At 41.2% G+C, this 26,592-nt stretch overlaps 2 protein-coding genes across 5 annotated transcripts in view; both read left to right on the top strand.

The window, feature by feature from the left end:
- Window positions 1-640: 640 nt before the first annotated feature.
- Window positions 641-11,793, top strand: uap1 (UDP-N-acetylglucosamine pyrophosphorylase 1). Of its 2 annotated transcripts, XM_053431206.1 has the most exons (11): window positions 641-775; window positions 1,900-2,206; window positions 3,402-3,606; window positions 4,105-4,280; window positions 4,374-4,546; window positions 7,750-7,943; window positions 8,066-8,206; window positions 9,484-9,672; window positions 9,920-9,961; window positions 10,994-11,060; window positions 11,158-11,793. In XM_053431206.1, exons 2-11 carry the CDS (start codon window positions 1,924-1,926, stop codon window positions 11,248-11,250), a joined length of 1,563 nt encoding a protein of 520 aa, XP_053287181.1. In that variant the 5' UTR covers window positions 641-775; window positions 1,900-1,923; the 3' UTR covers window positions 11,251-11,793. The 2 variants fall into 2 exon arrangements, with proteins under 2 accessions (XP_053287181.1, XP_053287182.1); XM_053431207.1 differs by lacking the exon at window positions 9,920-9,961.
- Window positions 11,794-13,602: 1,809 nt separating this feature from the next.
- The window catches only part of ddr2a (discoidin domain receptor tyrosine kinase 2a), a 29,955-nt gene continuing 16,965 nt past the window's right edge, over window positions 13,603-26,592 (top strand). For all 3 annotated transcript variants that reach the window (XM_053429896.1, XM_053429895.1, XM_053429894.1), the window contains exon 1: window positions 13,603-13,791. The gene's annotated coding sequence lies outside the window, so the exon portion shown is untranslated. The remainder of the gene's footprint in view (window positions 13,792-26,592) is intronic.

Below are 26,592 nucleotides of genomic sequence, written 5' to 3'. Positions count from 1 at the left end.
ATTTGGAGATGTTTCAAAGTGAAGTCCAACATTGTCACTGTTTCCAATTTTTCAAAGTTTAGTCCAACATTTTCACTGAGGAATAGATCATTTCAGGATACTTCAGAGTACTGTAAAAACACTTTGCTCAATAAGTTAATAGAGAGACTGATATTCCTGTGTTCAGGACCTCTATGACTACCTACACACTGAATATCAAACATATTTACTGTATGTCCCACATTACCCCGCTCTCCCCTACTGTGTTCCTGCTTTATCAAAACAATGTCAACAATGTCACTCTGTCCTTTTATCAAGACAGGTGTGAGACTGACCAGCGTTGTGACGCACACACATTTCTAGCTAACTTCAAGATTAAACATTAGGAAGAAAAAGGTTATTATTAATCATTTGTGTGAAGGCCATTTAACTGGCCCAAACTGTTCATGTCCCCACCTCCTATCTTTAGAAAAAAGAGTTCAGTCAGAAACAGACTATAACATTTTAAACCCTAACAATTTGCACGTGTCTTTGCTGTTTGCATGTGTTTTCTTAATTCGCAGTGCGTCGGCCTCTCTCGGCCACCGTAGGAAATGCGCTAAAAAATACACTCGGCTCGTTAAATGTACGAGGAGCACTTGAAGGCAGCACGCCCGCGTCCCTCGGCAACGTCGCCAGTGCCACGTCAGATGCGACGTAGCAGGAGGTGTAGTCCGGGTGGGAGGCGCCGGCAGCAGCACAAAGTAAACTCGGCTCAGACATTACTGGTGCCTCACGCCGGAGGAGCGTCTGTGAGGTGAGTTTAATATTTAATCTCATATTCGATGTTTTAACGGAGTGGTTAACAGTCGCAGAGCTGCTCGCGCTGCTCGTGCTGAATCCATCGTCGGACCACACTGACTGATGCTGGGACTTAGCTCTGACAGCTCTCCAGCACCGTGGAGCTCGTTTCGTCCTTAATCATCTTATGTTTCATTCATCGCACCACGCTGACAGCGGGTCCTCCCTGCTCACACTTACATGTCGTGTATTTGGTGGAGTCGACACGGCCTCGTGGGAACTTGAAGCCAGAAGGGTTTTTTTTAATCGAAGAAATGAATCCATCATTATATATATCATGATTGTGGCTCTCTCCTCTCACCCGTCCCGAGAACAGGAACATGTCACTGCTACTCACAGAAGTAAACAGCTAAATAGATTTGATTGAAAATGAGAAGTAAGGTGTTGAAATGATACAGTAACGTGAGGAGTATACGTGAGGATACCTTCTAGAAGTGAAGGGTATTATGTTTGTGTGCTGTTCATAATCGGGGGATTTGTAATGACTTTTATATCTGTATTTAGTTCTGATAATAATTTTTACAATATGCTTGTTGTCCAGCGTGACTGGACCGATGAGACAGCGATGAAAACAAAAGCTCAGACAAATGTGAGGATATACATCAGTTCTGGATTGTGTCCCTTCAAAGAAGAAGCAGCTGCAGCCCCCACCATCCCCTTCCCCCTCCAGTGGTAGCTTGATGTTTCCTGGTAAAGCAGGTTGTAAGGTTGATTACAAATCAACATTCCAAGGTTAATTTGTAATGAACCTTTCATGAACACTCCCAGTTCAAGATGCCGATGCCTAGGCTGGGTGTTGTCACCAGTGCTGTGTGTTTAGTGGCAAGGACTGTAGGAAATGCTGTGCTTCAAAGTTTCAGCAGAGGAACTTAACCGCATCAAAACAAAAGGAATAGCCATCACCCAAACTTCATCTTCCTTCAGTACTGGTGTGTTGAGTTGGCGTGGCCAACCATCTTCTTTCATCACGAGTGAACTTGTTGTGTTTCCCCTCTAAAAATCATCATAGCTGGTTAAATCAGTGTCTGAATCATCAGACACTCATCCCATGTTCTCATCTATGTTTCCGTGTGGTTACAGAGTTAATCAAAACCAACATCCATCATGGACCCCAGTGTCAGCGGACTCACTCAGAGGTTGGCCGAAGCCGGCCAGTCTCACCTCCTGCAGTTCTGGGGCGAGCTGAGCCCTGAGCAGCAGGCCGACCTTACCCTTGACCTGCAAGGAATGGACTTTAAAGAGATCAATGGATTCTTCAAGAACGCCATGGAGGTGTCCAGCAGCAGCAAGCACGAGAAGATGGACGCCCGCATGGAGCCGGTGCCCCGGGAGGTGCTGGGGAGTGTGTCGAGGGACAGGGGGAGTCTCAAAGAGTGGGAGCAAGCAGGTGAGGATTTATTTGGCCAGAGTGGTATATGTTACAAGGACACAAAATATCTTATTTTGGCTCTATTTACTTTTTATTGGGTTTATGACAATGTCATTCTCAGTAGGAGAGAGAGATATGAGCAATTACAGTTGGTAAACCGGTCTTACCTGGTTAGAGCAGACACGACTTTCAAACATTGAGGTAAGACAGGGGAAGAGAGGATTAAACATCACATGCTAACCCAAATGCTATGATGTTGAGATGGCTCAGTGAGCGTTCTGATAATGTGAAATTCCAGAGGTAGGCCCTCATCACAGCCTTTTTTTTTAATCACCTATGTAGGAGCTTATTGCTCAGTCCTAGTTGAGTCAGAACATCAGCAGCTCCCCGTTTGTCCTCTCTGTGGTTCACAAAACGATTCTCAGCCTCCCTCTCCCGCATAGATCTGAAATATGAGTATGTCTGCTTGTGTTGTTCATTATGTTTTGCGCAATTCCCCCCCTTGCAGTGGGGGTCTGACCACTTTTACTAAGACTGTTGGATTTTCCCTTTTTTTTCCTGGGGGTGATGACAGTGTTGGTGAGCATAGGGGAACATCTGGTATTGATTTGAGCCCTGACGTAAAAAGGAGTTTTTGCCTGACCCTCATTCATGAGGTCACCCTGCTCTGTTGGGACCTGGGTGTGGTGTGTGCGAAAATGTGTGCGCGTGTATGTGTGTGTAGATTTGGGAGGGTAATCAAAGTCTAGCCGACCTGCCCTAATGGGCATAGACATAACATAGATATAAACCTTGTCTTTTAATGACCTCAAGTAGAAAGAGTGTGGATATTAAGTCTTGATCAGCAGTTTACGTAAGAGATTTACTGGAACCAGTATAAACCATTGAACCAATGGACCACAATAAAGCCAGTCACAGGCTTGGGCAGGGTTATTAGATTTCAGTTCATGGCTATTCAAATATCATCTTACCTAAGTCCTGGAGGACTGATCATAAAATGTTGGGTGGTGCCTCAGTAAACTTTATTTATACTGTTAGTTCTGTTTATTGTTATTTATCAGTTATGTTTTCACAAAAGTGCACTATGCCCATCACTACAGATTAGATATTGTCAATTGGGATCATATTCCATCATATCAGTATATCAACATATTTCACTGCCATAACTCTTCTCTTTACTACAGTTCAATCTGTTGTCCTCTGGCCCCCTCAGGTCTTCACCACATCTCTCAGAGTAAAGTGGCAGCTCTGCTGCTGGCTGGGGGCCAAGGAACCAGACTGGGGGTCTCTTACCCCAAAGGCATGTATGATGTGGGGCTGCCGTCACACAAAACCCTCTTTCAGATCCAGGCCGAACGCATTCTGAAGCTGCAACAGCTGGCGGAGCAGCAGCACAAAATCAAGTGCTGTATTCCCTGGTAAGACATGTTGTCATGGTTTGTGAGGTTTTGGATGAAGACAGTTTAGTTACTGTGCCTTTCAGATGCATCTTTATTTAAGAATAATGAACCCATCCAATCCCCCAAATACTCTTCTTTCTTTCTTCATTATGAGAATCAAACAATACATGTTGACTAACTGGGTCAGATCACTGTGATGGTAAAAGGAAGCTCTATCGGGGGGGGGTTGTGTTACTGGAAACAGACACGTTTCCTTACGAAGCAAGGAAGAGTTCAGGGTTTAACAGTAACTGCAGCTTATGTCATAAAGTCTGATTCTGTAAAGAAGTTTATTATAAGTCACATAGATGGATTCGGGGGATGTCAGCTTCTTGTTTTTGTGAATAGTCTCTGAAGAAGATTTTGATTTACTAAACATACTGGTCATCCCAGAGCTGTACTGTTTTACTGTTGTATATATGATTTAAAATAGAAAGCAGATCAAATAGTGCCATGTTTCTTCTCTTTTACCTTCAGGTACATCATGACCAGCGGAAGGACAATGGAGTCCACCAAGGACTTCTTCTCGAGACACAACTACTTTGGCTTGGACAAGAGCAACATCATCTTCTTCCAGCAGGGCATGCTTCCCGCCATGGACTACAATGGCAAGATCATCCTTGAGAGCAAAGGGAAGCTCTCCATGGCCCCTGGTAAACTCCCTCATGATCTGTGATTTAGGTTTTAGTAAGTGAGTGTCCCTTAGTTCAAATTTTTTTTAAAGCCTGTCTGTGCTTGTGTTTTAGATGGAAATGGGGGTCTTTACAGAGCCCTGGGGAACCAGGGCATCATGGAGGACATGGAGCGGAGGGGGATCCAGTTCATCCATGTGTACTGTGTAGATAACATCCTGGTCAAAGTCGCAGATCCCACCTTTGTTGGTTTCTGTGTGCAGAAGGGAGCAGACTGTGGAGCTAAGGTTGGTCACACATCAATATCTATCTGTAGCTGCCTATTTCATTTCTGATTTGAGATCTCTGCAGTCTCAGTAATGATTTCAAAAGTGTTTTGAGATAAATTAGTGTTATTTATGTATGAAACACAATTATCATAGGGTGGTTTAGATTTTAAAGATCTTAATGTTATGATTTAATGGTGTTACTTTTGAAGACCACGGTATCTGAATTATGAGGCTGCATAACGTATTAACTTTTATATCTATCTCTGTGATAACAACCAGGTCTTTAGTAAGAGTTTTATATGCCAATAAAAAGTATTGCTCTCACAATACAGGCTCCAATTTAAGAAAAACAAGATAAACTAAGCTTGACACTATAGCAGACTTATTATGGTCCAGCCATAAAGCTGTTCTGTACAATGATCCCTTGTTTTTTGTTGGCCTGTTACACTGATAACCTCACTTACCTTTTATCAGACCAGGAAGTCATCATAAGAATGCATGTATTCAATGATAATATTATTTTAGTTATTCAAATACTGACGTGTGTAGTTAGTGCACAGTGCAAGTGACCAAAGAACATCAGCATTAACTGAATGTGATCCAGTCTGATCAATCAGTCGTGTATATTTTCCAGGGAGGCTAATTTTTGCTGTAGAGCTATTGGTGTAGAGTTATGTGTCCGTTTCCGTGTGTGGCAGGAGGTGTGGTCAGTCTGCTCACACAATTAATTAACTGCCAGGTTTCTGCTTAGCCGCACCTTCCATTGCTGCACCACTGGGTGGCGTACCAGGCCCGTTTGTCTCTTCCTGTGGTCTTTTAGGCAATAAACTCATTACAGCTTTCTAGGGAATAAGTGTTTTTTTTAAGAAGCTGACATATTTTCCTAAACTATCTGTTTGGAGAGAGTGTGGTCTCATTTCAGGGAAGGAAAAGGACTTTTCAGGGTGCAGGGGTTGGACTAGAGAACTTTCCACTAGCAAATAAACTACTTTTCTCAGTTTTTTTCATAATATTTTCATTTCTTTTTGGCTAATAACATGTATCAGCCCCTGCACTGTACATAAATAGATGAATAGTTGGTAAGCGACTCACAAATCAGATCAGTTTAGGAGGATGATCCATCCACAAAACTATCTTTTGAAATTTGTAGTTACAATCATTAGTCCTCTTCTATATATTTAGTTCATGTAGAAAGACAATGCAAAGCAACACATGATTCTCTTTATAGTAGAATAATAAAGGTAAACATTAAAGATTTACATCATCTCTTCTGTCTTACGTTGTATAAAGCAACATTAAAATCATGTCCTGTATTTGATACTGTTGTTCTATTTGGAAGAACTGTCTGACTATCTGTCTTTTTACAAGACCTGTTTGACTTAAGGTAGTTTCTCATGGGGTTTTAGTGATTCTTCATACTTTATCAGAATTACAGTAGTGAGCTCAACTGTATTTGTGAAGCCTGTGTAAAATAGTTACGATCTTGTGGTGGTGGTGGTAATATGTGATATTCCATGTCTTTAAAGATCTTTGTTGTTAGGCAAGACTGTATATAAAGATAAAGGACTAGTCTCTAATTGCTCCCACTTTCCAGAAATGAAGCCAAAATAGCCTGGATGCGAATGCTGCCATCTTGCACATTAGGAGCCAGAGTCTGTTCAGTAGCGATTGGGGGATGGCTCGACAGAGTCAATCTCAGCTGTTGATTATGAAGTTTCTTATGTATAAGTTTATACGGCAACAAATGATAAGTTAAAATAAAACTCACTTGGCTAAATGAGCACTTAAACATACAGCAGTGTGTTTAAAAAAATAGCATGTTGTTCATCTTTATATTCGGTCTGGGAAAAACCAAGGAGTAGGTGATACATGACTGGTCAAAAGCAACAACGACCTCAGAGGAAAAAGAGGAAAATATTCAGCTTATGTTGAAAAACAAATTGCTGGATGAAGCTCATTGGTTGGCTTGTGGATCAGTAGTTGGGTCTCCTGTTATAAACGTTTTTTCAGTATTTGCCAAAATAAAAACCAGAAAAAACAGACCTGGAAACATGCTTTATAACCAAATGAGTGATGGCAAAAAAGACTTTGTCTCAAAAAGTCAAAATATATAGTTGTCATTGTCAATAATAATAATAATAATCCCCTGCTTGGGCAATAGGATGTGACATTTGTGACTAATGATGGTTGTATATGTTTTGAAATAAATGTCTGGCAACTTCATCAAAATAGTAAAATCAAGTTTCCCGATTCTCATGGCAATTGCAAGTTTAAAGTGAAAGATTTGTGCGCCTGAAGTCAGTCTAGCTGTTTCTAGGCACGATATTTCTTAGCAATACCACAGTGAAATATGTTTTTCATTCTGAGTAATTTCACCATTTTTCCAGCTAATACAGAAAATATTGAAATATTTAACTGCAGATCATCCAGACCCTGCTCCTGTTTGACATTATGAGTTGTGCGGTGGAGCAGAGATGGAGGGATCAGAGCGAGAGCGTCCCACCCTCCCGTCATAAATATCTAAGCCCCACTACAGTTCATGTGGCTTCACCACCACCCCCTCCTACCCCCTCACCCCACCCCGCTCACCAACCCCCTCATCAGGACTCCGCTCTGTCATTATGACCCAACAGATGAGGAGAGGGATTTTTTCTTGCAGTGCAGGCTTTAATGTGCTGCTGTAGAAAGTGGAAGTTTCTGAAGAGCAACGTCACAAGCCAAATATCAATAACTTGATTACTTAAGGGAATAGTTCAATGATACAGTAAATGCACTGTATTCATCGAGCTTATTCACCAGTCAGAGCTCTTCACAGAACTTTCTCTATCACACATCATACACACAATGACAGTACAGCCCTCCGGGGTAGTTTGTGGGTTCAGTGTCTTGCCCATGACACTTCGGTATTTGTATATTGGGTAAATTGTCTCAGAACCAACTCACGTCCTGTATTCGGACTACAAGCTCCTCCCCTCAGGCAGAAAGCACCACAGTTTCAAACACTCCTCTGTCCCCCTGTCCATTGTGTGCCTTTAACACCACCTAGGCTAAAATAGATGTATGTTTTTTTCTTTTCTTTTTCCACCTCATTGAACATAGTTTAGGATTGAACTTTATTAAAAAAATTCACAGAGGAAAATGTTCTACTGGTACAATAAAGTTCAGTTTCTTTTTCTTCCACAAATGACCCCAAAATTCTTCCTGTGACACAAATTTTCCAGGTGGTGGAGAAAACCAATCCGACAGAGGCCGTCGGTGTGGTCTGCAAGGTGGACGGGCATTACCAGGTGGTGGAGTACAGTGAGATCACCCTGGCGACGGCTGAGAAGCGCAGCTCCGACGGTCGACTGATGTTCAATGCGGGAAACGTGGCCAATCACTTCTTCAGCTTTCCCTTCCTCAGAGACGTAGTGCAGTAAGTCAAATGCTTACTCACTCTTGTTCTGTCGTTCTGGTTGCCTCTAGCATGAAGAGTAGCTCGCTGTCATTATACAGTAAATGTGCAAAATAATAATTTGTTTTCTCTCTATTGATCAGGAAGTACGAGCCAAAGCTGCAGCACCACGTGGCCCAGAAGAAAATCCCATTTGTGGATTCACAGGGTCATCTAATCAAACCAGACAAACCAAATGGGATTAAAATGGAAAAGTTTGTCTTTGACATCTTCCAGTTTGCCAAGTGAGTTACAGTGCATTTTTTTCACAGAGTGAGTGTATGGTTGACAATGTCAGCCAATGGCATCGTACCTCAGACTTAAAAGCCTTAAAGTAATAACAATACAATTAATATCTTATGCTCCCTTTGAGAGGCAGCTTAATTGCATATGTTCTTCTGGCAATCCTTCGAGCTTGGGGTTTGACTGGTCCTTGATCTGTTCCTTCACACATGAACCAGCCCCTTTTTCCAGTCCTGATCTATATCCACCAGCCTCAGTCATGCCATTGCTCCGTGGCCGGGTCCAGCAGCCCCGGCCTGCCAAGCTCTCTGCAGGAGGATGGAGGTTTTATGAGCTGTTCACTCATTCCACCTCCTCCCCTGTTACATGACATCAGCTCTGAGTCATGCCAGTACTAATAGAACTTTACATCTAATGAAAGGATTCCCGTAATGATTGACTGATGGAAAAACACTGCAGACATCTCGGTCTTGCTTCAAGGTTTATTCGCTATATTACAAAGCAGAGGGGAGGAGGAATGGTTTTCTGTGTTGCAGAGGAGATGGATTACAGTTGTGCTCGGACTGGCAGACTGGCACCTCCCGCTGAATCCAGATGGGCTGGATCCCTTTGCTGCCCAATTTTAAAAAGGCCCCATATGTTTTCTGTTCCTCCCCAAGTATTGTTTGGTCTCAAGTCTCACTGGCCCTGTTCAGAGCTGGTTGACGACGAACCAACAAGGATATAGGGAAGCACAGAGACTTATATACACAGGGATGGCAGGGGCAATTGAACACAGGTGGAACACATGAGGACTGGTGCAGACAATCACAAGGGCTGGAAACGGGACAAAGGCGGGAAGTCAAGCTTGACAACACAAGGAGCAGAAACTACAAAAAAAAACAGGAAACGGAACACATGGAGAAAACATTAACACAGAAAGAAACAAAGAGTAGGAAACAGAATGGGACACCGTGAAACACAGGTACGGGTCGAGTACAAACATGTACACAGTGATGGACACGATACACAAGGAGGTCATAATCAAAACTGAAAACCCTCTTCATTAAAGAGGCGAGAATAAACAGTCCGGATTCATAATCATGACAACTCTGCTCTTATTTCAGAAGCATTTTGTTCATCCCTGAAATTTGTCTTGCTCAACCACAATCTTGCCTTTAGCTATTAAACAGCTCCACAGGAACTAGTGGAGAATAAATTCCTTGTATAATATTATAAGTTATAGTTTGTCATCTAATAGTCGCGTCTGATGTATCTTGCCTCTGTGTCTTTCCAATAGGACGTTTGCTGTGTATGAAGTGCTGCGGGAGGACGAGTTCTCCCCGCTGAAGAATGCAGACAGTCAGGATGGAAAGGACACACCCTCCACAGCCAAACACGCCCTCATTTCCCTCCACCACCGCTGGGTGCTCAACGCTGGGGGCCACTTCATCGACGAGAATGGCAGACGCGTGCCTGCCATACCCAGGTGACCATAGCCAGTTGGCTAAAACACACCATCACAAATGTCATGTCCCTTCACACTCACACAATGTGAAAACAGAAACGTGTTCCAGGTTCCTTGTGCTCCTCCTCACCTTCCAAACACTCGCCACACTTTGTTTTATATGCATTTGGCTTTTTTTTGAGACGTCATATTATTTTAGCCTCACACTCTCACTTCCCCTTCCCTCATGCTTGGTCCTGCACCTGTGTGTCCCATGCAATGTTTCCAGAGACGGAGCAGCAGGCAGTGTCACAGATGATGGCAACAGAAAGTAACTATCCCCCTGCAGTTCTGAGTGCATGGTGACGGGGTTCTGGCTCTTATTTTCCCTCTCTCTTAGACGTGTAAACGCTACTACTGATCCTTGATGTCCCCTCTCCTTCATTACCACTGAAAAGAGGAACCTGCATGGAGAGATTCCAGGCAGCCTCCATTTTTCAGTATCTTCACCGTCTGTTGTGATGAAGTAAATGACAGCGAGGATCAGTTTAAACAACTGAAAACGCAACGCTCTAAGCGTCCTGGTTAGATGATGTACAGTCATAATGACCTGCTGACATGTAATTTTCCCCTCAGATGGTTGCTACTAATGCTAAACATGTATTGCATGCTGGTTAATGGGCTCCTGTCACACTTTATGGCAAACTGTAACAACTCTGCAGTCGCTGAGAAAGCTTTTATTTCTGTGTGAAATAGTTAAACAAGGGCCGCTCTTGCAAAATTTCCTGTGAGTGTCAGTCCACCTGCTTGTTTTGAAAACTGAAATAAGTGAGCATGTGCTTCAGAAACATTCATGGAATCCATGAATGTTATTCGGGCTCTGACTGTTTATGGTGTGCTTCTTCACTGATCATTCAGCTTTTCCTTTACTCTCATGATACAGCTATGTGGGTGGCCGCTCAGCCGAACACCTGAAACACCTGATGTGTGATTAGTAATTGTCGTCTGTAATGATTATCTAGAAATAAACAATCTGAGTGACGGTAATGTGGTGCAAAGTTCCTCCAGTTTACCAAAAGCACTGGGCGGAGAGGCATTCATATTACCTGTAATTCATGTGTTTTCTTCTAGAGGAAGTCTGTTACGGAGGGACTAATCACCGGTTGTGTTTGGGAATGATGAAACTCTTGATTCTTTGCCTTTTGAACTCTAATCACAAGCTGCAGTCGAAGAACGGCTGTGTCCAGGATTCACAGCTGCTTCTCTCCGCTACTGTCCCTCTACCCTTTCTTTAAGGAGACAATCATTCATTCTGTTTCCTTTTATCTTCTGATCGTCGCCTAATTTGTCTCTTCTAACGCAGCCTGAAGGACGGAACAGACCTGCCAATCAAATGTGAGATCTGCCCTCTGGTGTCCTACGGGGGAGAGGTAAGGAGGCAGCATCTGATGTTTGAAATAGAATCTCCAGATGTGGTATGGTGTACACCCCCAAACAATGACCTGATGGTGTCTGTACTTCTTTAAGGGCCTTGAAGAGTTGGTGAAAGGACGAGAGTTTCATCCCACGCTGATGATCGACGAACATGGAGTCCATGAGCTGGTGAAAAACGGAGTTTAAAGAATGAGAGGAAGAGAGACATCCCAAAGACCAACCTGCCTTTGTCTCTTAACTTCTTGAACTTTAGTTTAATCGCTGTGCAATAACAAATGTCACGTGCATGGGTTCCTGAAAATGACTTTCCTGTCCCAAAAGATGAATGAATGAATAAGATGAAGTGTTTAGTGTTGTTTGCATCATATATCAGCATCACTCCCAGTTCATATTTGTTATGAAGAACACTTGAACACAGCATGAGATGAAGGACAAAATCCCTGTCATGGTGACTGGATGAAGCAGTCTTCAGGTGCATCTATTTATTTTGCTTATGAGACTTATTTTTATATGTATCAATAGATGCTTTATAGGTGGAAATTACCATCTAGTCATTTATCCTGATGATTTTTATACAATATTGGACTGACATGAAATGATCTTGGAGTGATTTCTTAACAGCATGTAATTACGGTACATGGTACGGGCTGTGGGGGGGTATTTATAATATTTGCTTCTTTTCTGATTGTAATCATTAAAGATTAGATACTATTCAGCTTTAAGACTAAATATGATTTCTATCGTCTTTATTAAACAAGTTTCCTACTTGGAAAAACGTGTGACTGTGTTATGAATGTGGTACTTTTTTTTTTGCATTATTAGCCCTTGGTATCTTGGAAAAGATTTTCCAGAAAGTGGTTTATGATGGACTGGAAAATCTAGCTCTATTGCAGCTATTCAGTCAGTATTATTTGTTGTTCCATTGTGAATCGTTTCCTTTCTCACTCTCCAGCTACATTACATTAAGCATCATGATGTGACAGATTGCAGTGAGGCTACTTAGCAGAATGACACTGACACTGATGGGGTCCTAGTTTGCAGACGGATATGTGTGGGGATGATTGTGAAATGCGGTAGAAGAGTATGAAGAAACGCTAGCAACTGTGAGGCTACACTTCTACACAAGTTTTTATTTGAGTTATAATGAAATGTATTTGTTTAAAGTTGTTTAGTTTTAGTTTAAAAAACATTCTATAAACAGTCTATGGTAGGTGCTCAAGCTAATGCTAGTTAAATGCTACCTGCTCACAATGACAGCGCTGACAACCTAATGTTTAGCAGCTATACTGTTGATCTTTCTAACCAGTTTAGAATGTTGACACCTATTAATAATCGGTTGAAGCCCAGAGAACATTGTTAGATGCAAAATCAGGCGATCACTAGGTTATTAAAAGTCATGCAGAACAGCCTTCTGTGCCAGACATTGACTGTGTATAAAGATGGATAACGCATCTGCACTTTCTGGCTGTTCAAAAATGAGGCCAAAATGTCCTAGATACATTTGCTGGTATCTTGTTTTTTTCAGTATTTGGAGCCAGATTCCAAGAGATGGAGCTGCAGTATCGAGGTCTCACCGATACACATGCTTGACCAATCACAAGTCAGTCTCAGCTGTCAATCATGGCGTTTCCCCTCATTTTTACTAACGTGGAGGAGACAGGGTTTGAGACAAATACTTCAGCCAGCCACCAGGGGGAAAACGAAATGATTTGGCTTAACTTGTGGGAGCTGTTGTCTTCCATCTTTATATGCGAGATCTATGGTATCAAATGTGAAATCTACCCATAGCTGCCGGTGAAAAAGGCAGGTCATCACCAAACACAGCAGTATCATTTTTCTAGCTATTGTAATCCAAACTCTACAAGTAGCTTTCCACAGATCAAGAAAGCAGGAAACCCTGATGTCAGAATGTCCTCTGGATAAAACAAAATACTTTCTTCAGTCTGGTGAAATGTTTCAGGCCACATTAGCTGCAAAACCCACATTTTATGACCTGATTAGAAAACACCCTCTCCACAACACTCTATTCCTAGATTTGGCTGCAGTGACGACACCACCATATTTGATACAAAAACAGTGGATTGTTGCATACATGTAAGACAAATCAAAGATCAGCTTTTTTATACAATCAAACTCAACAGGTGTACTGTATGATGATTTGTATTCACAACATTTTAAACGTGACCTGGGAACTTGATGAGAAGTTGTCTGGGACAGCAGCAACAAACATTTCCTACAAATGTGTTCTGAAATGACTTCAGAGGGGAGCAACACAAACATTACCTCGGATTGTTGCTCCAGCGTCTAGCTGTCAAAAGAAAGGCTCTTTTCAGGAGGAAGAAAGCTTTCTGATTGAACGTTGGATTCAGCCTTAATTGAAACCTTATGTGAGGCATGTGGAATTCTGGGACTTTGGCACGCTCCCAAGAATCCACAGAATGTGAAGTTTTTTTTCCCCTACCTCCCCTCTCTCTCTCTCTCTCTCTCTCTCTCTCTCTCTCTCTCTCTCTCTCTCTCTCTCTACCCCGCTCCCTCGCTCCTCTCCCTCTCTTTTTTTCCTCTGTGCAGGGGTGTCTTACATCAGCCCTATGAGTCCTGGTGAAGGCGACTGACGGGGAGAGAGCGAGAAGGGCTCGGGTTGTAACATCCAGCCGTCTGACTGTAACTTGGATAATCTGGTACCGTCTCGGAACAAATGGTCTAAAAGGAGCAAAGATCATCTAAAAAGTAAGTCAACCTTTTTCTTTTACACTTCTTATCTTTAATATTGGATCCTTCTTCTTTTGTCTTTGTTGGGACTGTAAAGTTAGGAGTTCAGACGATGACCAACTTTCTGGAAGCCTTGTGTGTGTGTGCCATAAACGTTCACCCTGATCGTCTTTCTTGCACGTTTGAACTCTTTGTACCTTCTGTGTGAAGTGGCTGTTTTTTTTGCATGGCAGACTAGAGAAGTGGACAGCAGAGCAGAGTGATGCTGTGCCAGATTCAAACTCCTCTCTGTTGTGCTGCTGCAGATCCAGCTGTTTCTAACTGAGGCTATAATACATGTAGCTTTACTTTGCTGTGGTTGCATTCAAATGAGATTAAGCCTCATTCCTTTATTTAAATACCTTTCCGTTTCAAATAATGATCATGATTAGAGACAATATTTTAAATCATGGATTTTTCTATTTAAAAAAATCCTCAAAACTCAAGCGGAAGCAGATCTCTTCAACTTTTTAATTATTTTATTCAGAAAATGCATACAAATTAGATGTTTTAATTTGTGTTTAATATGTAACATAATTATTTGAATGTGATTCAGGTTGTCTGTACTCTGTTTACCTCATTATACAATTGACAATACTGTGCAGAATGCTGGAAGTGTCCTTTTTAAGGAAAAAATAAGAGTAACTAAATGAAAACATTTTTGGTTTGCTTTACTGTGGTGGGGGAAGTTAGAAGAATGTTTTGGAAAAGTTAAACAACTGACTCATCTATGGTTGCTCAGAGTTCACTGTGGTCAGCTGGCGAAACTTTGAATGTTCAAGGTACGGCTTTAGAAACGATACTAAGGTACACATCCTGCTTTTGTATCATGGAGGTGGTGTGTACGTTTTTTGGCGTTATGTAGGCGTTACGTAGATGGTATGTAGGTGTCCTGCCGTGGTATGTGGGTGACAGGTGCCCACACAGAGGTCTCTGTTCTCTCTCACTGAAGTTATGTGGTGAGTTACCTCGACACAGAAGAGTTAAGGACATGCACAGTGTGCGCTCACAGCTCAGACATCTGGGCAGCGCTCGCTGACCTGAACTGTCGACGTTAGACTGAGCTGGGGAGGCACTGATCAATGGAACAATTGTTAGGTAGAGGTCAAGGTCATCCTGAGATCGCTCAAGATAGCTGAGTGAGTTTGTGTGTGTGTGTGTGTGTGTGTGTGTGTGTGTGTGTGTGTGTGCTGTCCACAATGAATGGAACAGATGACTGCTCTTTCTTTTTTTAAGAAAATAGCCTTACAGAAGATATCATAACATGACAAGTGAATTGATGATTCAATTCAATTCAATTCAATTCAATTCAATTCAATTCACACACACTAAAATCTTTATTTGGGCAATTCTAAGGCACCAAGAGCATGTCAAGTAAAAACAAGAAGGACATCAGTGCAATATTCAGATACAGTTAAAAATCAGTTGACTATACTAAAATTATACAGTGAGAGTAGTCTATGTAAGTAAATAATCAATTACAAATTTGTGTAATTTTGTCACACACACACTCTAATGTGAAGATTTACTACTTGTACCTTAATTGCTGATTTTGATAATTGATGATGAGTATAATAGCTTGCTGCCGTTCTACAGGCAGAGTTATTTAAAGGGATTTTATACCTTACAGTGCAAAAACACTCTTTTAACTCATTTTTGAATATGCAATGCAGAATTGAGACACTAATATTTGAATTAAACATTTGCATTTAAACTACTCTGTATATCTCTGTATATCCACATACTTTCCTTCCTCTACAATATGTAAATCGTTTCCACTATGTTAAAAAATCATTATATTTGATTTGTTTGTTTGGCAATGGTGAGTGAATATTCAGTATATGTAAAGAGAAATCCAAGACTGAAGAAGGTAGTGGGACACATTTGTGCAGAATGCAACACAAGTCCACGATATATTGTGATATTTGAGAGAAGAGTTCACCATGTACTTTCTGACTAAGAGAAACTCACTTTCCTCCTCCGTTCCTTTGATCCATTGTCCTCCCTCTAAAAGTTCAGCGGCTTTCTCTGTGGTGTCTACAAATTCTGCACTGAACGTACAAGAAGACAAAACAAATTCCATAAACAAAAAGTGACATTAGAAAATGCTCTGATCACCTCCGATTTATGAGGATTCATATTTTATCAGAGCATCAGGTCGCTCCAGCTTTACGTTCCCTTTGTTGTGTGATCTCTGGGCTGCTGAATATAAAACACTCTATATTAGCGAAAAAAGGTTCTTTGTCGAACTAGAATGGAGGAGCCATCGCTGCAGGGAAATATATGAAATGCCTGTGGTGGATGTCAGAGGGGAGTGGATAATGTTCTCATATTCAGTATTTTTTATTTGTTCAGACAGCCGGAAAATGGAGGGAGGGAACGTTCACAGGGAATTTGATCCAAAGCCATAACTCATTATTATTTGGGTGTAATTCAATTTTTATATAGACTGACACTCAAACACACACATTTGTACTTCTATCTAAGTGAGGACACTCATTGGCATTGTGCCTTCCCTAGGCCCTTACCCTAACCTTAACCATCACAACTAAATGCCTAACCCTAACCCAAACATTCAACTAAGCCTAATACTAACCCTAACTCTAAAACCAAGTCTTAACCCTCAAACAGTCCATTAAAGGTGGGTCAGAAAGTTAGGACCAGCCAAAATGTCCTCGCTATCCCAAAATGTCCTCACTTTCCCAAAATGTCCTCACTTTCCCAAAATGTCCTCACTCTGTATAGGTTGTACAGGCTAAAAATGGTCCTCGCAAAGATATCTGTACAAGAGCACAAACACAAACACACACACACACACACACTAAGGGATACGATAGAATGAGAGAGCGTATAGATGCAACCACATTAGGAGTGTGTTATCACTGTGTCTTTCTAACATGTCATTTCAATTAGCAGCCCCTCCCTCTGGAGGCTGACTGACATCCTCACATACCCTAATCACACGCCACAGCCAAGGCTGTAATTTCAGCCCCACATTCAAAACACTGCACTGGAGGCCCCCGGTGCTTTCTTAGCTTAGCTGTAACTCGATGCTGACGTTGTTTGATTGGAAGTGTTTTCAAATCAATGCCTCTGGCAAGAGAAAACCAGCTGTGCTCGCTCCAGCTGAGGTGCACGCTGTAATTTTGGTATATATATAGCCACATTTTGGGGAAAGATTGTCCTTAAAAGAGAGCGCTGTTGACTTTGCCTCCCACACGTGCTTGAACCTTGACCCTGCCCAAACCAGCCCCTCCCTCATCCCCTACTGTTTGAGGGGGTTTAAGTTACATGTAGCTTGAAGAGGTCCTGCATCTGTCCCTTATATTTCTGAGTTTAAATGACTTGTTTGTCTCTGACTTGAGGGCCACTTCCAAAACCAGAGATGCTTCAGCTCTAGTTAGAGGAAATATTACATACTCTAAATTTGATTTCTTCTGTGATATTTTCCATCGTGGAATAATTGAAGAAGTAATTATAAGGTTGGGTGGAGCAGTGGTTTGCACCGTCGCCTCATAGCAAGACGATTCTGGATTTGTTGTGAATGTGAGTGTAAAAGATTCTTTGTCTCTGTATGTTGGCGCTGGGATACTCTGGCAACCTGTCCAGGTTGTACCAGCCTCTTGGCAATGTTAGCTGGGATCGGCTCCTGTGACACCTAGAGGATAAGCAGGATAGATGAATGGTTGCTTGCTGATTTTATCCAGACTACAGAAGCGGCAGCTCCACTAGGCAGATGATAAGCAGTGATCACATAACCAAATGATTATAAAGGAGCAAAAAGACAGATGTGAATACACAGTAACACACTGTAACACACGGTAGCCAGTTCCTGAATCCTCCACTATGTTTACACTTGTGGCCTTGGTGTTTTTCCTCATTCAGTCTTCATTCGCTCTCGCCTGTTTACATGTGGCAGCTTCTCTCTGTTTATCTGATGCTCATTATCTGTGTCTCCACCTCTCCCTCGCTCGGACCCCGTCTGTGCTAATCACAGGCTGTCAGGAAGATGGAAGGTAATATTTCAACATCAAAAGGACCTCATGACAGGCTGCAGGCTGACACTGTGCACAAATGACAGCCTGCATGGGCAGTGAATGAGCTGTCACTGCCGTATGACTTGCAATACTGCTGATGTATCATGGACGACACTGGGCTTTAAAAAAAAATATTATAAAGCTATTACTATCTGCTATGTTGTGTCAAGTTACTTCATTTGAAAGTTAAGGCACGTTAAACCAAGAACTGCATTTTAGTGCAGTTTTGAAATACTAATACTTGTCTTGAGTATTTCTATTATACCTAACTTCCCTTTTCTTCGATTTCAGAGTCAAACATTCTACTTTTTACTCCTCCACGTCATCTGACAAGTCACAGTGCAGATTTTACATGAAACACATATGATCATTTTATAAAATACAATGTATTGTAATAGATACCAGTGGTTCCCAGTCTTTTCTCTTGTGAGAAATCCCAGCTGACATCATGGGAGAGGCAGGGTACATCCTGGACAGGTTTGCTGTGTATCACAGGGCCAACAATGGAGAAAAACACAGAGACACAGGTAGACCATGCAAAATCCACTCAGAGAGAAACCGACCAAGGGTCTGCTGTGAGGTGACATTGCTAATCACCACACCAATATGCCGCCATCCCACACACAAATTATTATTCTAGTTATCCTTTATTCTAATAATCACAATTTTGTACTTATGAATGCAGTTCACCTCAGATATGTCTTGGGACCCTTTGGCGGTGCTGGGCCCTCATATATAGTACACATAATATATAAAGTGAAAGCTCCCCCTTCTTCAGCTATAACAGGGAACTGCCTACTACACATTGATGCATCAATATATAAGAGTGTCTTAATATACAGTATGATACTATATCGGTTACAGGAGCTATATCTAGCCAGACAAGTACATGTAGCTGATAATACCTTTGCTATGAGTAAAGTTGCACTTTTGTTATTCATCTACTTACAAAAGCAAAAGATCTAATGCCTCCTCCACCACTTTGTGTTACTATGAGTGCATTTAATGCATATGTGTATACTATTTAATTCATTATTTTTCCTTCAGAATAGAGCAGGATATGATATTGTCCTCAACAAAGGTAAAACTCCTTCCTCAGTTCATATAGTGGTGAATGTATAATCTAAACCAATGCAATACAGTGCAGGTATTTAAGTCATATTTGTTTAAGAACTCAGATGTACTTTCCTGTTGAAATTTAAGAAAGTACTTTCTTGCAGTTGAATTGAGGAGCAGTGTGCTGGGGATGGATCTCAGCTTTGACGAAGGAAATGGAAAGCAAAAAAAGCCTCTTGGCGTCAGCTGCTGTTTTTCCAATCTGACAGTGTAGCTGTAAAGTTCAGGGTCTGGATATTAAATCAGAATGGATTTCCAGTCAAGGTTTTTAAGAGACTCTCTTTACATAACAAACGCAGGCCTGGTCGCTTCATGATATTCACAATGAACAGTTATGAGTCGAAAACGCTGTGGGTGGATTTTAGCAGGTAGATTAAATGCAGGGTTAAATCGGTTCTCCCTTGTGGCCCCTGAACATCAGCTGGTAGTGTTTACGAGCACCGGCATGTGGGCTTGAACGGTTCACATCCTGGGGCGACTAAAGGTCCCGATGGCAGCGTCAGTGAGGCGTTGCAGCAGGTCTGCTCCTGCTCGAGTGTGTCTAACCCCCCCCACCCCCTTTCTTTATTACATAATGTATGTGTAGGGGAAGTCATCACAGTGCAGAGAGTTTATCCTTCAGGACTCTTATTAAAACCTCTCATGCCAGCATGCCACCCATCCACCCATCCACCCATCCATCAGTCCAGCAATCCATCTATCCATCCATCCCTCCTTTTTTGAATTTGTCACAGTAAGGAGCCTGCTTAGCAGCATCTTAATCGGTTTTCATGGTGAACAGTTGCTACAAGATTCTTAGGATTATAAAGCCATTGATCTGTGAGGTATCATGATATGGAGCACATGATCTTAGCTTTTTGATTTTTGATGTTGTAGTAGTGCAATGGCTTACAATGCAAAGTGTTGTTTTTTTTCCATGTGCATATGTGGTGCGATATATCCTGTAATTTACTTCTCCCCAGGTATCATATCTCACCAGGACAATAGAGGATTGGTTGGTCTTGCAGTAGAGCAAACTTACTAACGTGTATGTGTGTAAAAGTGCCTGCCCACATACATCTCAGATTTTACTGCTGCATGCTCACATGGCTCCACCTGACTCTGACTTGGAAATGTGATTTGCATTTCACGCATTGCCATAAAAGTAAAATATCTGTGATACAGATGTTTCAGCCTTAAGGGAGAAACGTGAGCATATAATAGAAAGCATGTGTGGATGGTTATGGTGCATAGTATAGGGGCACACAGGCCCGGCACAAACAGCACACATAAAAACACACACACCCTTACTGTATATGCAGCCTGTGCTATAAGGCCTGGAGATAATTTATGGGTTGAGGTAGTCAAGACAAACCTGTGTAAAATGTGATCTGCCTTGTTTTCAGCAGCTCATATACTCAGCATGGCCTCCACTATTTAAGCTTTACTCAACACTCACAACATGTGTTTTTGTGATTTTTACGTGTTTTTCACCTTTATTATAGAAGAGCAAACAAGGAGGTATACAGAGTTATAACATGCAACAAAGTCCCACAGATGAAACTGAACCAGCCACATTGGTTTTATGGTATTGGTATTTACCACCAGACCACTGGATGTCCCATTGCACCATGTTCATTTGTGGTCCCTGTGACTCGCCCTTATGCCATTACTGGAATCTTACCAAATGTGTAGGGGACTCTGAAGTGATTAAAGCCGGTAGATGAGTTACTTTAAAAATGTACATAAATAAAGTAAACGTACTTTGTTACATCCCCCCCGGATACATTCTTGACAGTCACTGCAGTGCAACAAGAACCAATGAAAATACAGACCCTTGTCGCTTTTTTATCCTGCACTGATTTGAACTTATATTCATTACCAGCATGAATCCAGAATCAAACATTTTGATTAATATGTTTAACAAGGTTCAGATTAAGTTGTCAGATTGGTAAAATGACACGGAGTCATGCAAGTGAACAGAGATTATGAGCTGTATTTAAATTGTGTGATTACGAAAGCAGGGATGTAATTCTGCCGACTTCTAAGCCTAATGCGTTCCTCTTTCAATGGCTGCAGGTCTTGGTGGTTGGATGGTAAAATGTGAAGTTGTTCTCAACCTTCTGAGCCTCTGTCAGAAGCTTTTTCTCCTGCCGGGGTTTGCGTAGAACCCTACATGTTGATGTTGCTGGTTGTGTTTGTGTGTATGTGTGTATGTGTGTGGGAGAACCTGGCGGGAGAGAGAGACTGAGTCGGGAAGCAAAGCCGAGTAAACCTGTGTGTTTACTTTACAAGCTTGTTCCCAGAGAGCAGGAGCTGGTGGTGCACCAGGGTTTCACTGTGTGCTGGGCTCGACCCTCCGAGGGAAATCTGATTATTTATACAAGCAGGAAAGCCTGGGAATCAACCAGAGCAAAAGTTCTGCAGGAGGACATGACAATGAGCTTTGGACATAAGATGAGTCACCATAGGGAAGGATGTTGATGTACCAACTTTAATATTTTTTCCGAGGTGACCAGAATAGTTATTTATGCCCCTTCTTTTTATGAGCAGTGAATCTCTAATGAATTTAACTCGTCTCTCTGATTAAAAATTATAGTGACGGTTTGTCTGGTTTTCTTGATTGAGCTCCGTGAGCTTGTGGGTTTGTGAGTGAAGGATATGTCCTCCGCCATTTCCTGAACTAGCCGAGGGGGAGATGATATTTATGGGGCGCAGACATTTTTTTTTCCTTCTCTGAAGCTGAATTCAAGTCAATAGTTGTTCTTTTCTAGAACGTTCTGCACCTCGTTGATACAATAAACTCTGCTCGCTGCTTTTTAACATTTCCTGTTTATAATAAGCTGTTGGAATTCTAACAGTGCTCCAGTCAGAGTTATTACAGTTTGTTCTTTTTGTAATACTTGATAGATGTCCAGTCTGAGTTCAGAACTGTGATGGAGCACTTTAGCTGTGATATCTATGGATATATCTGAGTCCCTGACATGTTAGATATTGTATTAATGTGAATGAGAGGTCATAACTTCCTCTGGTACAGTACAGACTGTAATTTGCCACCACATTCAGGTACTGTTTGCTATACTAAATATGGTTACTACGGGAGAAAGTTCCACTGCAGTAAATTTCTGTCCTGCTTAAACACACCAGTTGTTATGGTAATATTTTTACAAAAAGAAAGTCTCCATTATTGATTAATGCAAGTACACTACCATTTACTTTGCTCCGATTTTTTTCTTCAGGTTCTTCTTCAGGTTCAGGTTTTCTAAAAACAGTGACTGAGATAAAATGCAGCGAGTTCTCTGTCCATCAGAAATGTTCAGTGCTGCAACCCATCCCCAAAGTTTATGAAATCCTGAAAAGTACGACACTACAACCAGGACAAATTTTCTTTTCAAAAATAAAATCATAGTACATTATTTGGGGATGGGGGCACGCTTGGGAGAGGAACTTGACTTAACTGTTTTTGACTTAACTCTCCTACGTTTAAGTTGTATATTTAATATGCTTATATATTTGAAATAAAAAAAGGCCTTGATCAAAAAGGAATAAAAGATTACAACAGAGACAATAGAAGTTATACAATGTTCATTTTTTAAATATTCCCTCAGTGAATGCTGTCTGTGTGTGTGTTGGCACAAGGCGATTCCAGTCGACAGGGAGCTGCACCACGAACACAAATTGAGCCGTGGACATATAAGACATAATAATGTTTGTAGTCCTAAATATGTGTTATAAAATCTTTCTCAATGGATTATGTGTGAGAAAATCTTCGTACTATATTGATATTTGGTGTGGATGTTTATAAAAATCGGAGTGAGGCACTGTATGCATGGGTATCCTCACCACACTTTATGTCTAAAAATATTTCTCTGAGGGACAGAGGAGTCTTCTGGAGTAGGAACATATGAGACCAGTTTTCCTTCATGACTTGTTGCCCAGACTTTTATAATCTATCGTCTGGAGGTGCTGCTGGGACCTTATGTGAAAGAAAAAGTTCTATAACGTCTTTGTCCTTTGCTTTATTTCTGGTAAAGTAACAGACTTTTTCACATTCTTTGCCATGACCTTGTGTCTTCTCACTTTGGTCGCAGCGGGTAAGACTTTTTAATGTGGATTCTTGATGAGAAAATGCTCCTTTGGCCATTTGAGGAGTGTCCAAGTGTCAAACATGCTTCTCTTCTTCAAAGTTGTTTTGATTACATTATGAACGTTCAGCTATGGTTTATTTTTTGCTCTCATTCTGAAAACTTGTGGAGGTGTCATTAGACCTGACTTGGGTTTATTTTCATAAACGTGACCCAGGACTGCTTTGAGGTATATGATCACTTTCACTTTGGATTCTTTCACGTCAGGCTAAATTAAAAACCTTTCAACGCTAGCGGCTCTGTGAGAGTGTGATTGGCTTATTTTTTTCTAAATGCTGTTGTCAAATGTAAATGCTAACATGCTAAACAGGTTCAATGTTTACTGTTGTAGTTCAGCATGTTAGCACGTCAACATTAGCTAAGTGGCACTAAGGACTGAGAAAAGGATGGAACAACCTCCCAGAACCAAGCAACTAGCAACGCGAAGAGCAATTGTAAACTGTTTATGAAGTTTGATGTCATGACTGCTCCCCTTAAGTGAACCCAAGGCTCCTCTAAATCATAAAATCTTCCCTCACCATGTTAGTGGATAGGACGTGGACAAAACAAAATATAAAATACATGTTGAATATATTTTCTCAAAGCTAGTTTGTGTCATTTTAGTTAGTTCATATCGCTTCGATGTTTGTTCAATTGTTTTTATCCCACTGATACAATTTGTTTTTACCAGTAACTTTGGGTTTTAGATGCCATAAAAAAAACTCACGTCATGACTAACAGCTTCACGATTGGTCGAATGTGTGTATCATCAGGATTTTGCAACTGCTGCTTCTCCAACCAAGATCGCTTCTGCACAGACTTTGGTTCCATTTGCGAAAAATAGCAGCATTCGTAACTGGGATATTTTGGCCTCATTTCTGGGTATTTAAACATTCAGATGATTTGACAATGGTTTTATTATATAATTTATACTTCATTTGAGTTTTTTCCCTTAAAAGTTTGAAATATGTCTTTAAAGGGGAAAGGGAAAAAAAGTCCTGGAACAGATATATTTTGAAACCAAGATAGGATGTGAATAAGTTTTTCCTGCTGTATCCCTGGAAGACGAGAATGAAGAGAAGTTTCCAGGACTGTGAACCTGGGACTGTTACTGCAGAGCTGATGACCGATCTGATGTACAGATATGATAACAGATGTTTGTTTCATAAAGGTATTGAGAACACAGCTGTCCACACCTAGAGGAGGCACCAGCAGTTACTAATACACCGGAAATCTGACACTACATTTCAACAATCACATGACCTTTTACACCTTTTCTGTAAACTCATACGTAATACACAAAGTTTTAAATTAAACTCATTTTACTTTACAGGCATTCTTAAAAACTTACCATAGCCTTCAAAATCATTCTAACTAACGATTTCTGACTAACAATGTTAGTCTGAAATTGTTGCCGCTAGTTGAGCAAGACGATACATTCAGTGTGAGGGTTATGCCATTTTGTATCTAAATGAAAAGGCTTCCTCTTGAGTGCTGGTCATGTTTGGAGATGAGTTGTCTGATGTGGTTCAACCTTTATCCGTGTTAACTTTGTTAAACTTGGCTCAAATGCCACTGGCTTCAGCTGTCAGACTGTCAGTGTGTTTGGAGAGGGTTACGCTAAATTTAGCATGTTAACATTTAACATTATCATACTCTAACAACAGCTTTAGCTATGTTAATGCTAATCTCAAAGCACAGCTGCAGTGAGGGTGACGGGAATCAGGTATTATGTTCGGATATTTCCTGTCAGGCACAAGTGTTGGATCAATGGAGATTTTGACCCGAGTATGAGAAGTCAAGAGAATTCATTTTTTCTAGAAACCATGTTTAATCAATCCATTAGTTTTGGATGTATTTCACTCTGGTCTGTAATTGTTGACAACTGGGAGAGTGGCCTCCATCTCCAGGAATGGCATGCTTTGCTAAATAGTGAGCAGTGCATTAAGATGTATGTGATTTGCAGTAAAGTGGCTATAACACACTAACGCACCAGTACGGTCCTTTGAGAGTCTCGATTTGTAGAAGCAAAGGTCAATTCTCCTCCTCTATACAACACTAGCAGCCTTTACAGAAAAACGCTCTGCAGCACGTGGTAAACATATTTTTGACTTCCAAATGCACACAAGCCATCAGGTGTTTGTCTTTCATTAGCAATGAAAGCCAGGAGGAGTTAAACCCGGTTAAATGGCTCTCAGTGGGAAGTTGCTGTAACCTGAGGCTGCAGGAAATGGAAGAAAGAAAAGCAATGAGATTATATGTGAGGCCACAATGAAAGAAGCAAATCAAGGGTGAAATAAGTGTCAGAAAATTTAAACAGGTCAAACGAGACTAAGGAGGTTTTTACCTCCAGTGTTTGTTTGTTTGTTAGCAAGATTATGCAAAAACTACTGGACGGAAACATGGTGGAAGGAAGCTGTATGCGTCAGTGAAGAAACTATTACATTTTGGAGGGGATCTTGATCAGAGTGCAGATTTTTACCTCTGCAAAGTAGGGAGATTTTAATCTTTTCGTTTGATTTCTCTGCGAGTAATGCCTGAATCTTCATGTTGAGGGGACTGATATTTATTCAATTGTAGATGGTTTGTTGGTTTGTCTTCAGGATTATGATTGACTACTGTATGGATGTCTATGAAACTTAGAGTAAGGGTTGGACATGGACCAAGAAAGATCCCATTACATTTTGGGACAGATCCGGTTCAGGGGGCAGATCCAGGAAAAATGTTGTCATCAATTTCTTAAATGTATCAAGATAGGGCGTTTTTTGAGCTTTTTAGACTAATATGTGGGTAATGAAAAAAACTGATATTTATGATATTTAAAACATTGATAATTTAAATGTGGTTTCCCAAGGTAAATGGTTTTGTATTTATATAGCGCTTTTCTAGTCTTGATGACCACTCAAAGCGCTTTTCAGTACAGTTTTACATTCACCCACTCACACACACATTTATACAGTGCATCTATTAGCATCATTTTTGTTGTTCTATCAGGGCCAAATCAGGGTTCAGCATCTTGCCTAAGGACTCTTCGGCATGCAGATGGTAAAAAGACTGGGGATCGAACTACCGACCTTTGTGTTGGAGGACGGCCGCTCTACCTCTCAGCCACAGCCGCCCTCACAAGGGGACTGTTGGGCCTTGGCAGTTGTATGTGCTCCACTGGGTGACATTCTAGTTACTTCAGCTTTATTTTAAAGGTCTGTATTGTGCATTTGGTTCTTAATACATGGACGATCCCAGTTTCCAGACAAAAGGAAAAACTGAGGAAAGTGTGCTTTAGTATCGGGTATCATTAAAAATTCTGCCTGCTGCTCAAAAATTGAATAAACTTGGGCATGAGTTCAAAATCAACAGGTCTAGATTTGTTTCCCATAGTGAATATGGAGTATTTGCAGACATGTTGAAGCTGGTGGAGATCCCCTGCTCCCTGTCAGGCCGTTATAATACAGCACAGTACAGACCTCTGACACCTGACTGAACAGTACGTGAGCTGAAGGCTTTTACAAAGTCTCGTACTATTG

This window comes from Pleuronectes platessa, chromosome 9 (assembly GCF_947347685.1).
Source record: "Pleuronectes platessa chromosome 9, fPlePla1.1, whole genome shotgun sequence".
NCBI lineage: Eukaryota > Metazoa > Chordata > Actinopteri > Pleuronectiformes > Pleuronectidae > Pleuronectes > Pleuronectes platessa.
This window is presented reverse-complemented; position numbering and strand designations above follow the sequence as displayed.

Bases quoted from the DNA above. Each gene is read 5' to 3' on its own strand.
- uap1 (XM_053431206.1), top strand. From the start codon at position 1,924: ATGGACCCCAGTGTCAGCGGACTCACTCAGAGGTTGGCCGAAGCCGGC. The intron at 7,944-8,065 runs GTAAGTCAAATG...TCTATTGATCAG, and splicing joins TTCCTCAGAGACGTAGTGCA to GAAGTACGAGCCAAAGCTGC. The intron at 11,061-11,157 runs GTAAGGAGGCAG...TACTTCTTTAAG, and splicing joins TGGTGTCCTACGGGGGAGAG to GGCCTTGAAGAGTTGGTGAA.